The 25,362-nt window shown below is 40.8% G+C and overlaps 1 protein-coding gene across 2 annotated transcripts in view; it reads right to left on the reverse strand.

The window, feature by feature from the left end:
• Positions 1 to 25,362, reverse strand: part of LOC6569390 (teneurin-a) — a 128,908-nt gene that overhangs the window by 10,564 nt on the left and 92,982 nt on the right. For both annotated transcript variants that reach the window (XM_032741299.2, XM_043215945.1), the window contains 5 exons: positions 13,142 to 13,261; positions 6,513 to 6,680; positions 6,173 to 6,365; positions 3,622 to 5,006; positions 92 to 621 (listed from right to left, as the gene is read on the reverse strand). In XM_032741299.2, the coding sequence (XP_032597190.1) occupies positions 92 to 621; positions 3,622 to 5,006; positions 6,173 to 6,365; positions 6,513 to 6,680; positions 13,142 to 13,261 (2,396 nt within the window). The remainder of the gene's footprint in view (positions 1 to 91; positions 622 to 3,621; positions 5,007 to 6,172; positions 6,366 to 6,512; positions 6,681 to 13,141; positions 13,262 to 25,362) is intronic.

The raw sequence follows: 25,362 nt of genomic DNA on the forward strand, positions 1-25,362 counted from the left end.
CTTATTACATTTCTTCTCACATCGCTTCCCTTTTCTTCTCTTCTTGCTTCTCACTTGTTGTCTATCTTAGTGCTCTACTGGGATTACTCACCTTGATCGGCCACATTGATGACACCATCCTGAGCAACGGCTATTGCCGAGATGGCCTGGAAGCGGGCGTTTGAGGAGAGCAGAGTTTCGGCATTGCTCAGGGTGCCGTCGTCGTTGAGAGTCGCTCCCGAGTTGAGAATTGAACCGGCGCCGTTGGCTGTTGTCTTGGCGCCCAGCAGCACAGTTGTTGTGGTTGTGGGTCCGGTGGACATTAAGCTGCCGCCGGCGACAATGCCGGCAAGTGTGCCCGAGTTGCTGCCGGAGATGCCGTTGGAGGAGCTGCCGCCGGCACAAATGCAGGCACCACTAGCGCTGAGCACACCACCACCCCCACTGCCGTTGCTGTTGTTGTTGCTGTTGCCCGCTGCAGAGCTGCCATTATTTCCGTTTCCGCCAGCTGGTGTCGTTGGCGTGGTGCCGCCATTATTGCGTGTCGGATTCACGGTCGTTGAGTAAGCGCCACCACTGCCCGCACCGCCCAAACTAGTGCCGTTGCCACCATTTCCAATTGCACACTCGCAGCTCTGCGTGCTGTATTACAAAGAAAGAGAGACAGAGAGAGAGAGAGAGAGAGAAAGAGAGAGAGAGAGAGGTGGGGAGTATACGTTAGTAATGCAACAAGATAATCTAAGACCGCTTAGAGCCACACTCAGCAACAACATCTGTGCTCAAGAACTCAATCAATTTCTTGAAGAAATGTAGTTCTACAAAAGAGCAAATACAAACACTTTTAAGTTTTGCTAAAATATAAAATATATTTTTAATATTACCGATTCAAATTCAAAATACGAATCGGCATCAAAATTAGAGTATAATTAAATTTTCAAACCTAAACGAATCCAAAAACCGGAACACTTTCTATTTAATAATTTCTGGAACTTACTTAAAATACCTTTGGGTCACCCTAAAAAAAATGCATTTTATTTATTAATTTCTGATATTTATAAACTCCAAAACGATGTATTTAAATTAAACAAAAATAAAAAAACAAAACAAGTTCTGATTTTAGATTTAGAAAGGATAAATTCACATGTCTTTATTTTTGCCGGTGCACCACTAAAACCATCAGCTTCGCTCCACTCCACTCTACTTTACTCCACTCCACTCCATCCACTCTGGTGGAGCAGCAGTCAAGCATTGAAGCCAAGCGACGTTATCTGTGGCGCAGGCATCGTTTACATGTCGCTGCCACGCCCCCAATGCCCAGGGCCGAGTAAACTGCTGAACCGGAACACAGACTGGGACACACAAAGAGATAAGGAGAATGGTGTTGGGTGTTGGAAGGGTGGGTGGTGCTGGGTGGTTGGCTTGTAACTCGACTCTATGTCTGTGGCTGCTTGGACGCGTATTTATGATGACATTGTTTGTTCGATAAACATTTTAAAGTAAAATGCAGACAACGGCAAAAATCCACCCAAAGCCCCCCACCCCTTTTGCTTATCGCACAGTGACCACGCCCATTTGAAGCAACTGCCCCCGCTGTCCAACCCAGCACATGCAACGTTCTAGCTAGTATTAAATAAAAAGGTTGATTTATAGTTTGCTGTCGTTGGCGGTGTCTGCTAATTACTTTGCCACGTCGCGAGTCCTGCCAGCCAGCCACGCCCCACATTTTGGAAAGACACAGCACAGCACATAGCACAGGACAGCAGCAGCAGCAGCTGCCACATTCCCAAGCCCCGATCCCCTTTACAAGCACGCCCCTGACCGGGGTCTGTTGTCTATCAAAAACTAAGCGCCTGAATGGAATTCTATTACATTAAATAAACTGCTAACTACATAAAGTTGCAAATAGTTGCACAGTATGTGCATGTATATTAGTGTGTGTGTATGTGTGCGTGTGAAATATGCCACATTTATCCACATCAACCTGCCACATGGCACCGCTCTCTCTCTCTCTCTTTCTCTCTGTCTCTCTCTTGGACAGCCTCAAACTAATCAGCGAAACAAATTAATCGTTTTAAATTGTTATATTTTTGGTATCACAGAGTGCACTGAGAGAGAGGGGAAAGTAGAAAAGGGAGGATGACAGTGGCTGCAAAAAGCAAACATCCCCGTTGCGATTCATTTGCTGCGTCTTCTACTCGACTTATATCGTTCATTATAAAGCTATTATATATACATATATATTTGTTACGAAGATTGCCACGAGTTACAGCAGACGTTGTCTTTAATGTATGTATATATATATATATATAGTCTCGATCTTGTGCGTGTTTCCCATTAAACACTTTGTATCATTATTTCAGGCTGTGCTGTGCTGTGCTGTGCTGCTTCATCGAACTTTGCATTCAATGTGGTTTTCCATTTTAATGCGCTTGCCAACACTGTGTCATGGAAAATGCAAATATACTCAGGGTCGGCCCGTGTGACACACTAACACACATGCACTATGTACACTTGCACACACACACACACACACACACACACACACACACACACACACGCACACACACTTTAGAATCCCAAATGTCAAAATTCCAATTAATTTTTCGGTCACTGTTTTTGATGCCTTAAAAGCGTTTTAATCAAGTGAAATAGAGTAAATTATGCTATACATATATCGATTGGCATCAAATTCAATACATACACACACATACACTCACTCTGCACACACTCTGCACACACACACTGGAGCAGACAACTGGCTGCATTGACATTTATTGCCTGAATTTTGGTTGTATTTGCAGAAAATTGTATGCAACTGCAGCTAAAATTTTGTTTTTATTATTTATGCCAATAGCAAAGCAGTCTCAACCCCACCACCCACCCACTGCACCTCCCCAGAGATATCGTTTTGTCCAAAATGCAAATAGCCAAAAAGCGTTCGAAGCGTCGCTTAATTGGGTCAAATATGCGCATAAACAAGTTGACAAAACTCGAACCAGAAACTGAACAGCAACAGAAACCCATCGTAAACAGTCCAAGTGGACCCAAGCATAAGCTGAATGTGCTCCACTGCGACAAATTCTGTTAATTGGCCAATATTTCTATTTTGACCACAATAATTCTTCAAATACGAGTATATAAACACGATTCAAACTACACAGTTGACTGGCGAATTCCCTGAAGATGAATCCCGAAGGAAGGCACAAAAAAAAAAAACAACTAAATAAATAAGAAATAAAAACATAAATATAAATTATAAAAAGTCATCAAGCATAAATCAACGAAAATAATACTAAAAAATAAATATGTTTTTCTTATACTCTTCCGAAATAAATACTTTAAACATTGCTGGATTACTATTAATTTATATGATTTCTGGAATGCATACCTTAAACATTCTTTGACTACTATTCATTTATACTTTTATCAACTTCGAAGTATTTAGGAATCTCTTTCATACTTTAAACAGAAAATCTAAAATTGTTTGTCTTTTTAAGTAGAAAAAAATAGTATTTTTAGCTTGAGAAAATCGAAACGCATTTCAAAAATGCGAGTTGCAAGTTACACATATATTTGGCGCTGAGTGTATAAGGGCAGTCGTAGAGGGGGGAGGAGAGGAGTTGGAGAGTATTATTCACTTACCCGATGCCCTCCTGTTTGCCAGCAAAGTAACGCATGTTGCCAGCGGTGTCGACAACACGAATCGAATTGATGCGCCTCGAATCGCTGTCGGCAATGTAGAGATCACCAAATGGTGAGAATGCCATGGCCAAAACGGTGCCGAGCACATTATCGGTGGCAGTCTTGTTCACACGACTCGCCTGGCCGTTGTTGCTGCAGTGCAGCGGTGTTCCGGCGACGACGCGTATCTTCATGTCGGAGGTCAAGCGTAGGACAAGTCGATCATCGATGAAGTGCAGTGATCCGTCAAGGGGACTCAATGCGAGACCGGTGGGCCACTGCAGCTGGGCCTGATTGGCCATCAGGGTGCCCGAGCAGGGCGCCGGACTCCAGTGATTATGATGGCCATGATGGCCGATCAGCGTGTGGATGACACCCTTGGGATCCACGGCTCGTATATTGGTGCCATCCGCAATATACATAGTTCTGTCCGCAGCGATGGCCAGACCCTTCGGATGTGAGAGACGTGCCTGCAAAGCTGGCCCGCTATCGCCACAGTTGCCTTCATCGCCGGGTATGCAACGCTGGCCACTGCCGACGACGGGTTCGCTATTGATGCTCGGATCCTTGACCTTCTCCAGACGCAAGAGGCGCAGTATTTGATGCCGTTCCGGATCCGAGATATACAAATGTCCATCCGCTGGCGATACGGCCAAATAATATTGATAGGAGACCTGTGTGGCGCTCAGTTGCAGAATGGTGAACACCTTGCCATCGGGTGTGATGCGACGCACCAGATTAAAGTCGCCCACATAGAGGCTACCGTCTGGTCCCGTTGCCAATGCAATCGGCGTTAAGAGTTTAGCATCCTTGGCAACGCCATTGCAGTTATCCGGACAATTAAGCGGTCGCTGCAGACCCGTACCCATCACCACTTTGACGGTGCGTGGATATTCCTTCATGTGCAATGTGGAGCCGTCGCCCTTCTGCAGAATGCCCTCGTGGAAATTATAATGGTGATGAATGTCCAAGCCCCAGCCGCCAATGTCCGAGATATCCACATCGTAGCCCTGCAGCTTTGCTGTCTGCGTTATCCACACGGGTGACTGGCACGTGGTGTGCTGGTAACCCACCGAGATGCGTGCGATGGTCACCCCATACACCTTCTGTCTGTACACATTGCGCTTGTTCCACGCGAATGTGTGTATCAAATTCGGATCGGCCTCATAGGTCTTCACGTGCAGTGCGCCCTCGATCTCAACACCCACATGAACATGGGTTAAGGTCTTCGGCAGCACCTCGGAGGTCAAACGCATACGCACAATGCTCAAATAGCCCGAGGCCTGCGACGATTGATAGGTGAGATGCAGATCCGAGCCGGGTATTTGAATCGATTCCTGAACAATCTGTATTTGGAACGAAAGGCATAAGAAGAGTCAATATTTGAGTGCATTGAAATGTAAAAGAGTTGAGCTGAGAGAGAGACAGAGAGAAAGAGAGAGAAAGGGAAAGGGAAAGGGAGCCTAGGCTTGACAAGATGGTAGATGAAAAATAAGTTAATCGACAAAGCAAAAAAAAAAGAAGGAAAAAAAAACAACAGAAAAAAGAGTAGAAATCAGGTAAGTAGTTATGAGACTTTGAATGGGGGAGAACAAAAACTATTAAAAACAATCGACATAAAAGTCTAATTTAAGCAAAGGGACTGAAGTACAGATGAAAACGGAAATCGATAATATAAACAGTATTGAATAATGCGACGGGAAGTTAGAAAAGGCTGTGAAACTTTGTCTGGGAGAAAAGAAAAACAAAATAAAACAAAACCTTAAAAACAATCAGCATAAAAATCGGATGCAACCAAAAAGAAATATAGATGGAAAGGGAAAGGGAAAGAGATAAGAGAAACAGTGTTGAATAATGCGTCAAATTGCACAAGAGTTGCAAAATTAGCTGCACAAAGAGACTAAAAGTGGGACTAGATAGACTAAAAAGTGACATGACTACGGAACCAAGGATAACTAACTAGGTAAAAGTAACTAGAGAGTGAAGCAGGCTGAGAGCAGCAGGGACAAAGGAGGATTGAGAGCATTGCAATTGTCGCTTCAACTAAAGTAAATTGGTTGTTGAGCCCTCTGCGGTTTGCCACTGTGGAGTTCAGTTTAAAGGGTCCAGAGTCTGTAGTGGACACAGCTGGCCGGACTTGCAATTAAATGTAATGCTCTCACTCGTTACCTCTCTTTCTCTCTGTGTTTTTCTCTCCCTCTCTCTCTGTTGCTCTGTCGCTCTGTCTCTCTCTCTCTCTCTCTCTCTTTCTCGCTTTCTGTGGAGAATTAATGTGTGCTTGTGCTCCGTGGGTGGATGCAAAGTTATAATGTCATTAAGGCGAACTTTAAATTAATTAAAACTACGCAGAGTCCAGCTGCTGCTGCTGCTGCTGCTGCTTGCCGCTAATTAGGAGTGGCATTCGAAAGGAGAACGGTTGAGCTAGCAAGAGAGCTAGGTGAAACGTGGCAACTGAGAGGCAGAAGGAGCGGGTGTGGGGTGGGGAAGGGGAGGGGGCGTTCTGAACACTCACCTGTGTTTCGGCAAAGATGACACGCTTGCCGGGCATCGCCCCAACCCCGTTGGGCATCCAGGTGCTTATCAACTGGGGCTTGAGCTTCTCGTGATCGTGATCCATGCACACCTTACTGGCATCGTTCGCCTCATCGGCCGTGTGATAGTGTATCGAATTGAGGAACGTCAGTGCGGGATTCAATGGTGCCACCCTAACAGAAAAATAGCACAAAATTCAGAATTAAGTTAAGTTCATGATTTACAAAAGATTTTTAGACTAAAAATAACTTGAATTATGTTTATTTTCCTGCTCATTTCGAATCACTTGTTTGTGATGCAGTTATAGCCATCGAACTTACTTGATATTGCGACTGGTGGTTTCATCATCGTCGCTTAGTTGCATCTGAACCGGAGGCAGGACCACAATTCGATTCCAGGGCACAAACACGGTGCGGGTAAGTGGACGGAACGGTGAGCGTTGGAACTGCAGGGTAACAGCACCGCCGCCATTAACCAGCACATCGAACCTGCAACAGACAGAGAGAGTGAGTATATGAGTTTGAGAAAGAAAGTGACGATTTGTTGTACAAAACATCTTTAAAACAAAAAAAAAAAACAAAAAGAAAATCATGCAAATTAATATTTTAATGAATTCTCACTAAAAGTCAAAGTTGACCCAAGCCAACAGCTCTTCTTTTTTTTATTTCGCTTGCTGCGTTTGACGCACGAGCAGACCAGCTACAACACCCTAAGCCCCTCCAGCGGCTGTATCCCCTGGCAATTCTAGCGTATGCTGAGCAGATAATACCTCAATTGTTTGTTGAAATTGAAAAACTTTAGGATTTTTGTGCGAACAGTGAACAACAATTGCCAGAGCATAAGTTAAGACCTCCTCCAGTCAGCTGCAGCTAACACCCTCCCCCATCCGCCCTTCATCCACTTCCCAAAACCCAACCATAACCACAACCCCTCCTCTCAACTTTCCCCCTGCCGGCTTCCCTTCTCTATCGACACTTGTGTTAGCCGCATTAAATATAATGATGGCGATTGCGTTTGGGCCGCTTTCTCATTATTACGAGTATTTTTCGCATTGCCGTATGAAAAGTTGCAAAAAGTTGGACCAGCTGCCAAATGGAAGAGGAAGAAGCAGAGGCAACATAGCAACCGTGTTGGAAAACAAAGCCCAACAACAGCAACAACAACAACAATCATCTAAAAAGCGGTTGCCAGTCGCGCAGAAAGCTTAAGAAATGGTAAAACTTTTGCTTTGGAAATATTTAATTAATGTGATTTTTAATTGTGTTTGTATGAGAGCATAAAACATGACAGAGAGAGAGAGAGAGAGACAGCCAGACAGAGAGATAGAGATATATAGATGTGTGTGTGAAAGAGTCAGAGGAATAATAAGCACACAATTGGCATGCCACAAATCGGGCATCGTTTTCATAAAATTGGCGAAATTGCCACCTTATCGATTTTCAGCGTGTCTCAACTGAAAACATATGTTTTTTTTCTTGGATAGGTGTATAATGGGATAGGTTTGTAATAATCATAAATAATTTCGCTTTAGTTTAGCACATAAGCCAGTTAAATGAAGTCCACATTTTAATAAATAACAATAACAAGAGAACATTTATAAATATTTGTAACAATTATGGACAATTTATTTTAATTATTGATGAGCTTAAAAAGCAGTTGCAATTCTTATGGAAACTTTTTATTGTTGTTGTTGTTGTTGCTATTGCATTTTTATCGCATTTATGCACGCCACACACACAACACACACACTACACACACACACACTCGTCTATAGTCGTATATTTATATGTAATTGAATTGGATATGAGAGGCATAGGCAGAGAAGACAGGCAGAGGAGGTTGGGCGGCGCAATTACTAGACGGTCATTTCAGTAATAACCAACACATACGCACACACACACACACACACATGTACACACACATGTGGCACACCCACACATATACACAGAACAATCTACAACTCTAATAATATGTTGCAAAAAATGCCAACAATAATCCCCTGCAGCACAATATAATGACTTTTATTACCTTTATTATTGCTGCTCGGAAAGCAACAACTGCAACAATCGGAATAACAACAATAATCAACAACAATGCATGTCAGAGGACAACAGCAACAATGGCCACAAGCAACAGGACAGCAAATGACGCAAAGCTACAAAATAAAAATATGTTTGTAAAAAAAACCAAAAAAAAAAAACAAAATGTCAGAAAAAAGCAAGCTCTAAGAATCGCAGCAACAATATGTGAGAAATCTAGAGTACAGCGCAGCGACACGACTAGCAAGATACCCTGTAGTTGCAGATGTTCAAATCAAAGCGAGTGGCAAGTGAAATTACATTATTTTATGCGATCAATGTGAGAAATTAGATAGAAGAAGCAAAGCTAGAAATTTACGCAACAATCGAACGACTCTCAAATCAAAAATAACTCGATATCAACTCAAAATTGTGTTGTGTTCAACAATTTTTGCTTTGCATATTATTTGAAAAATATTTGAAATAGGCAGAGACAGATTTTTGAAGCTACGCTGGTCCCAATAGTTATACTTTATACAGCTTTACAGGGTATCGCGTATAAGAGGCTACTTGTAACAGCAACAAAATGAGCACAGCATGTTGCTGTTGTTGCTGTTGTTGCTGTTGTTTGTGGGGTGTAGTAAAGCTAAATAAGAGCACAGAATTGAAATAAACATTATAAATACAAAGCCATAAAAACCAGCTCGCGCGAACATTAAGAGTAACAACGACAACAGCAACAACAACAGCAACACCAGCAACAACAACAACAGCAACAACAACACATTAATATCAACAAGCAACAGTGGCGCCGAAAAGTATGTGTTACATTTGTAAGTAGGAGGACACATGTGTATATGAGTGTAGTTATGTAAATGTGTGTGTGTGTGTGTGTGTGTGTGTGTGTGTGTGTGTGTGTGTGTGTGTGTGTGTGTGTGTGTGTGTGTGTGTGTGTGTGTGTGTGTGTGTGTGTGTGAGCAAGCAAAAGGCAGCAAGTTGGGCAGGCACAGTGAGTGAGAAAACTTTTCGCATAGGTCACATAAATATGCTGTGTGACAAATTGCGAAATGACACAAAAACAAGCTACAAAACAACTGAAAGCAATGTATGTAAATTTACAATAAAGAAAAAAACAAAGAAAAAATAAGTTTCTTTCTTGGTTCTACAGTTTTCTTCTTTTGCTTCTCACTTTACTTTTCAGTTTTACTTCTCACTTTGCTTCTCACTGTTGATGCTCGATTGCTGCATTAATCTGCAACTTATTTTCAGCAGCTTTTATTTAGTTTTCTTAAACAACTCTCAGCTTGTTTTGCTTCTCACTTTAAAAACTGGATGCACCCTGTTTGCTGTTGTGTGCACCCTGTATAATATTCAAACTTTTCGACAATGATTTCAATGGAGTAACTAACTCCTGGACTCAATGGGCATCCAAATGGGAAGTATTTAGTTTATTGCATGCAAGGGTGCAATATTTTCATTGCACTTCAAGTGTGTGTGTGTATGTGTGTGTGCATTCTTTCAGCCTTGAAGGCAGCACATTTAATTTTATAGAGCACTGTGCGCCGCACACACACCAACTCATACATGGCTGTGTGCTGTGTGCTCTGTGCCATCATATATGTAAGCACACAGGACTATAGAGCTAAAAATAATGTGAACATAAACAGGAATTATTGCCAGCTAAAAGTAAGAATGTAGCAACAAAAATGCAAGCAAAAAAGCTGAAAGCAAAAAAAAAAACAACAAAAAAAAATAAGAAAAACAAGAAACTTTAAAATACTTCAAAAGAAGAGAAGAAGAAGACACACACACACACACTTGGAGATAAAAAACAACAAAAGTAGTCATAATAAAAATAAATAAAAACTGAGCAATTTATGTCCTCCACCAAATCAGAGCTCTAAGAAGCTGACAACGAACGACAGACAGACAAAGAGAGAAATAGACAGAGAGAGAGAGAGAGAGAGAGAGAGAGAGAGAAAGAGAGAGAGAACACACAGGACGACTAGAAAAATCAGGACATGTTTGTGATTATTTTTTTTGTTTTTTTTTTTTTTTCGTTTACATTGTGTTTTCTTGGGTTCACAGTTGGACGCTTGCTTTATAATTGCTTAGTAGTTGTAGTTGTTGTTGTTGCTGCCACTGCTGATTGCCAAGCAGTGCTGGCAACAGCCAGCAGAGCGAGAAGAAAGAGAAGCACAAGGAAGTCAGGCAAATGTGAAAAATGGTCAACGTTAGCGGCATTTAACGGCAACTGGGCTAATGAGAAATTATGGCACAGTAGGTAAAAATATAATCACACACATAAACAACAGGCAGCCAGCACTGAACACACACACACACACACACTTATGTGTGTATGTGTATGTGTATGTGTATGTAAGTGTGCAACACTTTTTGAAATGAACCAAAGCAAAGGGTGTCTCGCTCTGTGTTTTTATGTGTGTGTGGGTAAGTAAATACAAACAATCATCAGACAGTAAGTTTGTCTGTCTGTCTGTCTGTCTGCCTGTGAGTTGCACAGATTTTATTTGTGCGGCACTTGCTGCGATACCCTGTATTCAACAGAGTTGCGATTGACATACTAAAGAAGACTTAGACTAAGACTAAGATCAACTAAAGACTTGATTATTTAACGTCGAGGCTTTCATGAACAGAAGAAGAGCGGAGAATAGAAAATGGGATATTATTAAAAACTATTCACAAATTTTAAATCAGTTTTTTTTTTTATAATAACTCGAAGACTTGAAGAAGTGGAGAGTTTGCTTAAGGGAATTGCAATGTTTCTGTGTTTAGATATGATACATGTACGGAGCATCTGTTAGTCGTGTATACTCGATAACAATCTGTTTAATGCTGGATGATTTTGCTGCTGCTGCTGTTGCTGGACACATAATAAAATCAGCAATGGAACTGAAGAACTGCAGGCAAAGCGGGTGCGAAATGTTTATTTAAATTGGCCAGCAAAGATACACACAAACACACACACACACACACATGCTAGGCAAAAGAAAATGTCAGAATAACAACAACAACAACAATTACAGATGCTGCTGTTATAACTGTTGTTGTTGGTGTGGGAAGAGCGGAAATCCTTTTTGCCAAAAACAACTGCAAAAATATTTATATTAGATATATTGGATTGGCCAACGAATCCTCGAATTGTGCAACCGCCATCGACTCCTCCTCATCCTGCGCTTCATCAGCATTACCATTTTCTATTTTCCATTTACTATTTTCTATTTTCTATTTCCATTTTGTATTTTCATTTTGCCTTTTCTGTTTGTGATTTAAATCTCATTCAAGCAAATGCCAAATACTAGTGACGTTCAAATTTCCTCACAAAATACACATATCTTTTTGCCTGACTTCGTGGATAGTACGCAGCATTAGCCTAGGCTTTAGAAATGTATAATATAAACCATGTGATACTTTGCTATATATATATATACATATAGATATAGCCTATAGCTTCAACAATAAGTGGAAATATTTTTAAAGGTATATTTTAAGAAGATAAACGACGACTTCTAACTTTATTACAGGGTATTGGAAACATTATATATATATATATATATATATATATAATAATAAAAGCATACCGTTGTCATTTTAATTGCCAGCAAGATTACGTGAGCTGCCTACTTAGTTTGAATAAAGGCAGGCACTGACTAAATATCACTTTTTCGGGCGTTTACGGCCCATTAATCACCACAAATTGCATTTGTTTTAGTTTTGCTGTTTTTTTGTCTGGCGACTTTGTTGAGTTTTTGGAAAATGTGTTTTGGTCAGCCTGTTAATAAAGACTTTTTTGTTTGTTTTTGGGTTCCGCTTTCGCGCCTTCCTCCCCCTGCCAAAAAACTTGACGATAAGGCGCGTTTAAATAACTTTAGTTTAAGCTCGCGAAAGCAGAGAGAGAGAGAGAGAGAGCAGAGCGAGATGAAAACTCTGTCTATATATATATATATATATATATATAGGTATTTGTATGTATATGCATGTGTATGTGCTGGGGGCACATCAAAGTGAAAGATTTAATTAAAAAGTGATAACTTGCTTTATCGGGCAGCACACTTGGCCGGTGCCCAACGAAATTATATTAACAAAATGTAATCAAGAGAGAGGCCAAAGACGAAAGTTGGCCAAGATGCCAAGACACAAAACGCTAGCAGGCAACTTGGCTGACAAATTATGAAAAATTACTCATACGTAAGTAATCTGCATTTCGAGCGAGGGCCACAAAAGATTAAAGAGGTCGTCACGGCGCCAACTTAAGCTCAAATTAATGAGGACCCAAGCCCAAAAGCCCACTTGCCATATTAAATCCATATAAATATATATATATATATACGTCTATATAAATATATATGTGTGTAGTTTTACTAAAAGTATTTAGGTACATATTTCATTGGCTGTTGGCTTACTATAGCAGATCTATGCATTAGCCCAAAAGCTATAGCTATTGGCAGAAAAGGTTACAATGAAGTTGTACTTGAATATGGAACTGGCATCTCCGATCCCAAGGAATACATATATATTCTTGATCAGCATTAGCAATCAAGTCAATCTGGCCATATCCGTCTGTTTGTCTAGAAAAGCTTTAAGACTTTAAATTTGAAATATAAGTTCTCGTAGGCCATAAGCATTCAATTTACTTTATCGCTACCTGCATTCGTTTCGGGAATATTGATAAATATCGATTTCCCATAACACTAAAATACACAATTATGACTTAATACTTAATACATAACACAACACATACATATTATAAATCAACTATACAAATGTCATCTGGGTTGTATAAGAAACTTATACCGCAAGCCAAGACGTAGTCGAGCTTTCTCGACTAGAGCATTCGAACAACTTGTCTTCAGCCAAATATTGAATATTCATTGTCAAATGAGATATATAATAATGCTGTTCGCACTTACCAGCCGCCCTGACGTGTCAGGGTGAATCCAAATCGTGAGTCGCGATCGACGGAGACGCGTATTCCGACAATTCCCAGGCCTTGGGGCGTTATCACCTGACCTCGCATAACCGAAACGCGACTGTTTTTCCGGAGTGTGTTGAATCGATGAGTGGTGGTTTCAAGTTGCAAGTTGGTTTTGTGGGGGATTTTTGTAAAAGAGAAAATCATTTTGTTAGTTGCGTGCTTTAAATTCAAGTTTCGTGATTTTTGTTTTGCTTTTCTTTTTTTCTGGATTTTTTTTCTGTTGATTTGTTTCTTGTATCGCTTTCAGCTTGTTTCGTGAAATCATAAAACGAAAATAGTGTAAAAAAGAAACATCGAGTTGTAACTATGTAAGTATATTGTATATATATATATATACATATATAGAATGATATAGTTATATAAGTATCGAGTATTTGAAATTTGTAACAAATATTTAAGATAAGATAACATAATAAAATTACAATTGTTTCTATTTGGTTTTTACTTTTCTTTGCTAAACTCCACTTAAAGTGAAAACGAAATCAATTGAGAAAATATTCATAAATATTGTCATATGCATATGTATTTATAAACGAGTGAGCGAGATGGATGATGGATGTGAGAAATGAGCTTATTGGTCTCTCTGTGTATGTGTGTGCGAGTGTGTGTGTGTGTGTGTGTGTGTGAGTGTATCCTGTGTGATTTGAAGTATTTAAATTGTTGTGTACACAACACACACTCAACTACACAATGACACACACACACACAGTTTCAATATGTATTTTTGCTTGGATAATTCAATTATTGAAAACAGCTTGGCAAATAAAAGCACATAGACTCAATCTATGTTTGCCTGTCTGTATGTGTGTGTGTGCGTGAGTGAGTGAGTGAGTGAGTGAGTGTGTGTGTGTTAACTACAAAAATAAATAGAGGAAATATAAATGCTTGAATTTTTTGTCATATTTGATTTTTACAGGTGCAAAACTCGTTTGGCAGGCAGCTATTCGAAAGGGATTGGATTGGATTGGATTGGATTGGAGTGGATTGAAGTGGATTCGATTGGAATGGAATGGATTGGAATAGACTGGAATGGAATGGAATTGCCTGAGAGGCAACTGAATACTTTCAATGCGAGAATATTTGAATAGCTTTTAATTGGCTAACAACGAGGTGTGGTTGAATTGGAGCTGCAGCCAAACGGGAACTACAGATAAAAAAACATTTATGTATCAATAAAAAAAACAGTGCATATTTTGTCGATTGCTGAGCTAAGCGATAACGATTACTTTGTCATATCGATAAATATTGCTGTCGAAATCAAATGTTCGACAGCACCAATGAAGCATAAGTTATCTCGTCAAATATAAGTCATCAGTCAGTCAATTATCGATAATAAACTGCTCATCGATAACGGCAAGGTTGCAGGAGCATGATTAAGACCAAACGATAAAAATCGATAGCAACCGATAATATTTGTCGCAGCGCTCAGCAATCGACTATTATAAGAATGCTGGAAATGTATAAAAAGTCATGCAAAATAGTACAACTATGAGAAGATTACAAAAATATATGCAATACTGAAAGCTAACATTTGTACGGTTATGTAAACAAATTGAGTTTCGTTTTTGATTGTTTGCTTAATATTCATATTTGTGAGCAAATCCATCGATAATCGATAACGTTTATAAAATGTTGAATGTTGCGAACAAATCGAACAACTAAACGGATAACTTATCGCATATTTAGATATGTATACTATATATTATAGAACTGAACTTTAATAATCGAACCAAACCAAACCAAACCAAACAAAAGAATTGTATTGGGGTTACCCATCTGAAAATGTGATATTTTCCACAGCTGTAAGGTAAAAATTAGTGAATCTTATATTATGTTTAACCTCAACTACAAATTAAACTCAATGGAAATTCAGATATTGAAAACCTTGTTAGAGATATGTATATATAGTCGATAAATATATCATCGATATATATCCGTTAGATATGTACATATGTAATCAATATCGATTTACATAAGTATATATACATATCAGTACCAGGAAGTAGGCCATTGAGAGGCTTGTTTTTAGAAAACTATACATATATTTGATGTTTAACATATTGAGCATATTTTTGAGTTATGTATACTATATATAATATATATAATGTATACGTATATATATATATTGTAAGAGTGGATATGTATTTCATATTCAGCACAATTGAGTTACATATTATGGCAACTAATCACATAAAACATTCGACATCGAATATGCTGGAGGTGAATCTTTGGGGAATCCGAATACAAAAATAGAAGAGCACCATCATCGATACACACACCAAAGGGAATAGGTAAAAATATAACTTGATATTAAATTTAATGAGCAGTTACCCAGCAATTGAGAAGCTATGGCAACACTGGCCAAATGGCAACCCTGGGCGAGCCTGCGTAGCCTGCCCAAAACCGATATCCGGTTTGTAGTTTGCCAATTTGTTTGGAAAATATAAAAAAAAAATATATGCCGCATGCTGGAAGCGAGCGGGGCAGAAATGTCAACATTAATTGAAGGTGGGGCTGTTGGCAGGGTGGTTGCTGGGTGGTTTTCTGGGTGGCGGTGACAACTAAGTGGAAAGAAACCTTGAAATAAAATGCTGCAGTGTGGCGGCCAAGAAAACTTTTCTGGCTTTTTTTTTTTTTTTTAAATGGCGCAATTGTTTACACTAATTATTACTGGAATGGGAGATCGAGTGCCTGCAGTCAAGTAGGGGTTGGTGGCGGACCAGGGATAAGTTGAAGCTGCCCCTGTGCTGCAGTGAACAGTTGGCAGTTTTGTTGCCATTGCCAGTTGGCTCTTCGAACTTTTGCCAGGGCGAACCAAGTTGGCAAAACATTTTCAAGTTCTCAAGTGTTGCAATTTCTCAGGCAAGCAACGAAACCAAGCCACCCAAACCACCCACACAGCACTTGACTTTCCTGAACATAAACACATAATGTACAATATTTGGGTCAGTTATGCCCAGTGTGTGTGTGCGTGTGTGTGTGTTTGTGATTTAGTGTGTATCTATGCACTTGGATAATAATAAAAGATTCGAGAATTCTAGATCAGCGTACAAGATTCGAATTTATAGTATTTTTTGTAGAAATCATTTTAAAACTGCAGACCTATTTAAGTGTTTCTTAACTAAAGAAAGCTATTTAATACACACTTTCAGAGCTCAAGTGCCTTAAACAATTCTAATATAAACTTGAAACAAACCCAAAACTAATTGAAAATTAGAAGCTTGTAAATACAGTTTGTAAAGAGTAAATATTCTTAGTTTAAGAACTGTTGTTCCTTATACCACTTAGTAATTCAATTAAGTAGAGCCCTTTTTTTCTGAGTGTCCTTTCACCAAGTTGCACTGTGATGGGCTGGTGCAGCTGGTGGTCAGGCTGCAGGACCGAACTGCAGGAGCAGTATCATCTTCGGTGGTTTCTAATTGCAATTGACCAAAATGCCGAGGCAGTTGCTTCCAGTCCAAGCTAGCAGCATCGTCTGTGTGTGTGTGTGTGTGTGTGTGTGTGCGGATGTGTGGGTGTGTTGGTTGTGGTTCAGCCTCGTTCATTTCTGCTGCTTCAATTCGATTCAATGAAGCACATTTTTATTTGAAATCAAACCGAAAGGCAAACTGCATGAGTGTGTGTGTGTGTGTGTGTATATGTGTGTGGGGGTGTGTGTTAGAGTGTGTGTGTGTGTGTATTGGTTTTGTATTCCAAATTCATTCAAGTGGTGAGTGCCAACTGATTTTTTATTTCGCATTTGATTTCGTTTCGTTTCATTTTATTATTTATTTGATTTATTTTTACTGCAGCCAAAGACGCGAGCCGACCCTGCGCCTACGACCCCACCCACACCCCCCATTCATACATCCCTCCGACATCCTTCTCCTACTCCTCGCATCTTTCAGTAACATTCAGTTTAGGCCAGCATCAGGGCGTGGCTCTGGCAACCTTTTTATTTGGCCTTTGCCATATACAAAGTAAACCAAATTACTCATACGCCAAGTCAAACGATGAACATTGTGGGAGCAGAAAGAGAGAAAAAGAGATAGGGAGAGGAAACCAAAGGGACAGAGAGAGAGAGAGAGAGAGACAGAGAGGGGGGAAGCTTCTCTGTAAGGTTTACACAGGAGTTTTTGTCACAACTTGGAGTAGTTTCTGAGACAAATATCAAATATGAATAGCATAAAGGTATATATAGATTGAAACTGAAATTGTAAATATCTAGCTATATTTATACATATATTTATATATATACATACAAACATATATAGCTATCAATAGCCTGTCTATGCCACACACAGACTTACACACAGCTTCTATTTGAATATACTCTGTCTCTATCTCTCTCTCTCTCTCTCTGTCAAACTCTCCTCTAATGCTTTCTCTTGCCCACAGTTGAGTTGACTCCTTTTGGCTGGCATTGTCCTTTCACCTTTGGCTTTGGTTGCATTCATGGCCAATTCAATCAGTACTCGGTATAATGACGTCATAAAGTAGCGGAAGCAACAATGGGCAAAAGAAAAGCGGGAAAACTGCAGTCAAGCAGAGAAACGTGAAACTGGAAATATAATCTCAGCGCGCGCTGATTGCCATTGGCCTTGTGTGGCGCCACCTTGCGCCTGGCAGCAGCAGCAGCAGCAGCAGCAGCACTAGCTAAGCAAACAATGAAAGTTAGCAGGAGCCACAAAAAAAAAACTCATAATCTCATTTCGGGTCAAAAAAGCACTAGCAACACTACTTTGACTCCCCGCCATTCCATTCCACTCCACTCAACTCCGCCCTTCCTTTGTACTAATCGCCATTGCGGCGAATGAGCAATAAACCAGTCATGAGTTGGGTGGAGTGCAGTGGTGCGGTGAGGCGGTGAGGCGGTGGTGCGGGTTGGACTTGTGCATTGTCGCCACAGCCACCTTTTGTGTCAAAAGTGCACTTTCATTATTAGCGCATTGTTTGTGTGTGTGTGTGTGTGTGGGTGGGTGCGAAGGGTGCTGGGTTGGTGGTGCGTGGTACGTGGGAGGTTAGGTAAAAATATGAGTAGCGCGCATAAAAGGAAGTGCATTTAATTTCTTTTCTTTGGGCCAACTTTGGCGAACCAAGGACTCAACGGTGGCTGAGGTTTCTCCCCCTTCTTCCTTTTTTTATTTAACATTTTACTTTTCAGGCAGCGCCCCAAAAGAAGCAAACAGGCAGGCAGAGTGGCAACAGCAGCCACACTCAGAAAAATGGAAAATACGTCTGAAAATACGCCCTTAACAACAAATGGTTAAAATAAACACAAATAATTTCTATTAATATTTCATAATATTGTCTGCAAATTGTTCAAAGTAAAACGCATACCAATAAATCACTTTTGAACTTGGCATTTATGAAATCGTTGTCTTTTTGTATTATTTATTATTTCAAATACTCCGGCATAAAGCAATTTTAGTAAAATCCACTTTGTAATTAGTCAAAATATTTTATAATGCACTTTTCAGCTTAGCATTTATGCATTCGTTTATTTATTTGTTTTTTTTTTTTTTGTGAAATTCATTTCAGCAAATTTTTATTCCAAAAATGCTTTGACAAAAAGGAATTTTATGAAACAAGAAATTTAGAGAGACGTCGAAATATCTTATAATGCATTTGAGCGGGGCACTTTTGAACTAATATTGAATTAATAAAGAAAATTCAGTGAAACGCGCTTCGCAATGAACAAAAGGCATTTTAGAAAGGACGTCCAAAAGTATGACAATATTATGCAGCATACATTTTCTTCAAGTGCAGCTCTCCTCCATCCCCAATCTCCCCCGCCCCAACCTCTGCACCCTCCAGCAACTGTCTGGCTTTGTTGTTGTTGTTGGTGTTGTTTTTGTTGCACAGCGTTTGGCTTGGCGCGACACACAAAGTGGCAGCAGCCAAAGCAGTCGACGTCTCTCATCATAAAAATTGAGCACGACTTAGTTGACTTTAGTACATACAAGAGGGCCAGTGCTTGCCCCCGAGCCCCGAAGAGGAGGCACCACACCACAACAAACAAAAGAGAGAGAGAGAGAGAGAGAGAGAGAGAGAGAGAGAGAGAAAGAGCGAAAGAATGAAAGAGTATATAATTTTAATTTGGCTTTATTTTCAGTTTCAGAACTGCTGTTGCGATGAGCAGCTGATAGATGCAACCAACCTGCCGCAACCCACCATCCCCCACTGCCACACTAGGAAACAAAGCGAAGCTGCGGGCCATAAGCGTTGCATAGGTTGCTGGGAGAGGGGTTAGGGAAGTGATAGGGAGTGCTACGCTTTATGTTCATTTAGCCTGAAACAGTTTTTGAAATATTTTTAAGGAAGCAGCAACAGCAGCAGCAGCAGCAACAGCAGCACGATGAGGGGAGCAGGAGCAGCAAACGTTGTGCCACACTTTTCTTTTACGCTTTTGTAACCACGATAAATGTGCTTTATGTAGCGAGCGAGCGTGTCTGCGGGATGGGGGCGTGTGGAGCTTGTGGAGCTTGATATAGAGGTGGTGCACAAGGGCATACGACTCGTGGCATGCTTATAAAACTGCCACGTTTCATGCCTCCACTGCCGCTCTCCTCGAGTGCAACGCCTGATGAAATGCTTCCTGCACTTTCGCTCATTTTTGCATCTTTTAACTCTTTTTTATAGCCAGCAAAGGGCCAAAATAAATATATATATATATATATACATGTATATATATGTATGTAAAGTAAATGAATGCTAAAAAAGCCACATTAAAAATAGAGTGCCTTTAATTTAGTTTTTATGCATTTAGTTTTGCAACTAGTTTTGACGTGTTTCAACATTGATATTTGAGGCTTGCTGTTATCGGTACCTCATCAAAGAGATATATGAGATATATAGGATATACAAGTACTTGGCTTTTTGATGCTCTTTAAAATCTGTTGAAGGATTCCTTAAAGCGCTTATCGATTACTGTCCGCTCAGTGTTATCGATAAGTCACATAAATGCAACTTTTAAGTTGTCGTCTGCTCAACTTATTTGCACTCAGCCAGTGCAAATGAAGTAAGTATGGCAATCGTTTCGCTTTGAAATGCATTCAACACACTGGCAGCCAGTGTGATAAAACATTCGGTTTTTGCCATTGGGGAGTCTCGCCTATTGAAGTCGGGATAATAAAGACATTTCCCCGAGGCAGCGACTGAGATTCTTGTGGGCCCCATTGTGCGAGAACGATGGGGCGAATGCACAAAAAAGAGCACACCCACACACACACATACACATATACACACACACACACACACACACACACACCAATATAATAAATAAATAGCAGTTTGGGTTGAGACGTAGATGAAGCTGCTTCATATACTTCGTATAGAAAAGTTTGAATGGAATTTTTAAGTTTGCCATTTACTAACACACACACACACACACATATATACACACACACAAACACACACACAGTCACACCAGCAGACACCCAGAGACACCTACGTCCGATAGGAGAGCAAAGAAAAAACCTTTAGTCGCGTGTAATTTGCACTTTGTAAATTTGCATAAAAGCTGCAGCAACAACAGGCATGGGTTGAGGGGGGATTCAGGGGTTATTGGTTGGTTTTTGGGGGTAAGTGTCGGATTGGAAGAGGGACTGGCATGAGTCCAAGATGCGAGGCAGAGATATGTAAATGCCACACCATGTGTCGTCACTTAAGCTCCATGCACTAAGTAACCAGACCAATGACGGGGGGTACAAAGAGGGTTAGGGGATGTTTGGCAGCCCCTATCTCATTTAAAACGGTGGCCAGACATTCAAAGTACTGCCAGAGATTAGGGTGGCCAGACTCGATGCGATTCCATCACCTGGCGGCTGCAACCGTGCCACACACACAATTTGGCTGTCCAATTTGATGCACACAAACAAAACAAATTCAAGCCAAGTGGTTGCGGGATTGCTTTTTAGACCACTTCGACTGCTGCCCGGCAAAAGATGTCATTTTGTTTGCCAATAAGAAGATTACACATGTTGCCAAGTGTGGAGCTTGGATTGAGATAAGCATGCCCTTAAAGCAAACGCTTTCATTAAAGATGCGAGGGACAAGCAGTCGCCAGCACATGATCAATTCAAAAGTTAATGAAATTCTAGCTGAACAGCTTCCAACAGCTCCATAGGTGACAAAATACTGACGAAAATGTTGAAAGCAAAGTGCTTTCAATGCAATACTATTATTATAGATGATCCCTAGCTAATATGGGGGAAAAGGTTAGACTTAATATTGCTCTCAGAGCTAACTTAGGAGCGTGCCAGTTGAACTTTTGATTGGCAAATTTACAATTCCCAACTGGCATTTGGCTTTGTTCTACTGATATACTCAAAGCTCGGACTCGCAAATTGAGGCTTTCATATTTATTTTTGTAACTTTACACAACTTGATTTTCAACAAACTGGGGCACAAAGCGATACAATGGGGCACAGCTTATATATTTTATAGTCAGATGAAGCCGTTGCAGTTAGATTACAGTGCCCGACAACAATAATGAAGCGACTCGAATCGCTTTTCAGTTGTCCAGTTTTTCGTTATATTTCTTGTTTCTTTTTTTTTTTTTCAGTTTTTTAAATGTGTTTTTCAGGGTTTTTGTAGTTTGCAGTTTGCGCTTTTTGCAATCACCAAAGGAATATAAATACAACAAAACAACATCAGCGAGTTATAACAAAATGCCAAAGCCAACTAAAAGTTATAGTTCGTGCCTCGTGCCACGTGCCGTGTGCCTCGTGAAACGCCCCAAAAACCCCAACCTCAAACCCCAAACTTCCAATTCCAACTTCAAAAAGGGCCATTAAAAATTTTTGCTGATGTCGAATTAGCGACGGCCAAAATACTCGGCCACTCGTCCAGGGCCACGGGTTAGGGGTTTGGGGTTTGGGGGGTTAAGGGCTTTTTTTTAGGTTATGGTCATAAGCGCGGCACACATAAATATATCTAATCTAACATAAAAGTAATTACTTTCAGCTGCTGTTGCTATCGAAAAATATTAAATTATATTGAGTGCAAACACACACACACTGACACACACTGACACACACATACACACACACACTGGCACACACACATATGCAGGCGACCGCACAGGCCATAACTATGAGCGAAAATAGCAAAACTGGCAACAGTTCTTTCTGGCTATAACCCATTCTGGCTGTCCCCCCTCGCCCCCTCCCCCCACATCCCCGTCGCTTTTGACTGCCGTCGACATTTTTTCGCTAGCTGCGTTTTTCGTTTTTCGTTTTCCTTTTTATGCGACTGCAGCACAAAATTCCGCGAATTTCTCTTTGGGTTTTCCTTCACGTTGCTTGCTTTCTTTCTTTTTTTCAATATATTTTTTTTTTTTTTTGCTTTTTGTTGCCATTTGTATTGGGGGCGCCCCTCACGTGCTAGTTGCTAGTTGCAGCCAGGCCGGCAGGCAGGCAGACAGGCTATTTAAGGCTCAGCACCCTCTATCTCTATCTCTATATCTCGCTCTCTTTTTAACCTCAACGTTTCAGTTTTTCAGCGTGCTGTCTACTGTATATCCTTCTCCCTCTTCCTCTTTCTCTCTGTGTCTCTGTCTCTGTCTCTGTCTCTGCCTGTCTGTGTAAGTTATACGGGTATTAATTTTGGTTTATGTGAAACTTGTATGCTGTAATTTTGTGCTTTTTTCTTCACGCTGGCAAGGCGGCAACGGCGATTCCTGACATTAGCAACAACAACTACAATGGCCAAGATGAATATAGAGTGAGAGAGAAAGAGATAGAAATAGACAGCGAAAGAGGTAGTGAGAGTAACGTTGGAATGTGGCCACGTTGATAACAGCAACAACAGCCAACAGCAACATCAATGAAAGCGCGACTATGAAATACTCAGAGTGACAATATATTTATTTTATATAGTCCATATACATAGACACAATTCTATGTATTATATAATAAATATCGCATAAGAACTTCCAGGGAAAGGAAACCCTAAAATTCGGAACTTTTAAGTTTTTGGTAAGAAAAGAAGGGAAGGAAACCATTCGAAAGTGATCCATCTACAAAAGATTAGATTGCGTTCATTTTGGTGTCGCTTGGAACTTTATGTGTATCTTTCTCTCTTTCTATGTCTCTCTATGTCTCTCTATGTCTCTATATGTCTCTCTATGTCTCTCTATGTCTCTCTCTCTGTCCCTCTGCACGTCTTTCTTACTCTTTGTCCACTTCTCGTACTAAACCAGTATTTCGTCTGCTTCAAGTCAACTATTATCCATTTTTGTCTTCCTTTATTGCTCTCTCTATCTCTCTCACTCATTCTCTCACACTCATTCTCTCTCTTTCTATCTCTCTGTTGCCCTCTCATTTACTAATTTACTTGCCTTCTTACTTGTATCCTTCCTAAAATCTCTGTCTCTCTCTTACATATAGCGCTTCCACCGTTTGTTGAACCTTTATTCTCTCACTTTCTCTATCCCTATCTCTCGCTCTCGCTCTCTCTTTCTCTCTCTCTTTCTGTATATATATATATATATATATCCTTCGCTGTCTGTATTTTCTTTAACTCTCTCGCTTAAGTGCCAAAGCTAACTAAAATGCCAAGCTCTTAAATGTGTTGCAGGGGATTTTCTTTGCTTTATCTGACTTTAAGCTAATAAGCAACCAAGAAAATAAGACAGAAAAAATCTAGAAAAAGAACACAGTGCGAGCTAAGACTAAGTCTGAAGTGTGATTCGATGTCTGCGACTGACTGCCACCATTTAGAGACTGCTCTGCTTCTCTCTCTCTCTCTCTCTCTCTCTGTCTCTATCTCTCTCTCAACAAACTGACTCGCAACTGTCAACACATTTAAGTGTAACTTTAAGTTCGTTGAGCGCTAGAGAGAGAATAAGAGAGAGAGAGAAAGAAAGTGAGAGAGAGAGGGGGAAGAAACTGCTGAGACAGTAGACAGACTAGGGAAACCTTGGGGTTTACATTAGCTGGCTGGCAGCAACCACTTAGCGAGTAAACTAACCACACCTAATCCAAGAGCGGGTGAGCTCCGCTAAGTCCTGAATGGCTGGATGGATGGATGGATGGATATGCAGGATGTAAGCAGCAAGGAGCAAGGAGTAACAGAGGCCAAAATAGAAATAAGGACAAGAGACAGTCGCCTGCTTGCCAGCCTGGTTGCCAGCCTGCCTGTCTTGCTGCCTGAACGGCTGAATGGCGCTTCCTTATGGCTGCTTTCTTCAAGCAACTTTCGACAGCGAATCCAACAAAAGGGCCAAAGTACCCCCAACTTGCTCCAACCACCCCTCTATTCACCAAGTGCTGCCTGCGTCTTTGCGCCGTTGTGTCGTCAGGGAAAAAGTCATGCCAAAATGGAAGCCAAAACAGGAAGTAATCTATAGTCGCCCCGCCATTGTTTATTGTTTAATTTTTAGACCACTTTATTGTTGTTGTTGCCATTGCTGTTGCTGTTGCTGTTGATCTTCTTCTTGCTATTACCACTACTTGTTGTTGGCCACTTTTTTGTTTTGCGTCTGCTGCCTCGTTGTATTATTTCTATTGTTAACAATTTTTGCATTTTGCCCCCGCACGCTGCAAGTAGCAAAAACTTTTCAATGTGCCCGCGTTGCCGCCAACGCCGTTGTCGTTATTGTTCAACTCCCTAGCCCTGCCCCCTGCCCCCACCCCCATCCGATTCTAACCCACTCCAGCGCTACGCCCCTTGTTCCACATAGAACGCTGCCACTTGAGCAACACAACAAAGGCAGCAACGAGGTAAAACGAGGCAGACAAAAGCAAAACTCAAACCCAAAGCCAAATTCAGAAGAAAAAAAGAGTGGCGCCCACGCTTCGTCCAAAGACGACAAGCCGTTGACAAGGCGATCCCCCCACTCCTGTAACCCTTGCACTTGGCAGTCGGTGCTCCAGTCATATCGCATTTACTTGGAATTCCCTTTATCGGCAAAGCTAAAGCAACAGCAGCAACAACAGCAACAATAATAATAAAAATAACAATAACAATGTCACCCAGTTTCCATGGCAGCCTCTGACACTCTAGATATTCTTTCGACTACCTTATAATTGCGTTGCGGTCCCTGTCGGATTATGCAGCAGGAGCTATTAGAGAGCAAGGAGCAGCTGAAGCAGCAGCAGCAACAGAAGCTGAAGGAGTAGCTGCTCTAAACAGAGGCCAGCTGCAATCGCCTGCGATTATGGTTATGCTCCT

This window comes from Drosophila grimshawi, unplaced genomic scaffold (genome assembly GCF_018153295.1).
Source record: "Drosophila grimshawi isolate 15287-2541.00 unplaced genomic scaffold, ASM1815329v1 contig_848, whole genome shotgun sequence".
Lineage (NCBI taxonomy): Eukaryota > Metazoa > Arthropoda > Insecta > Diptera > Drosophilidae > Drosophila > Drosophila grimshawi.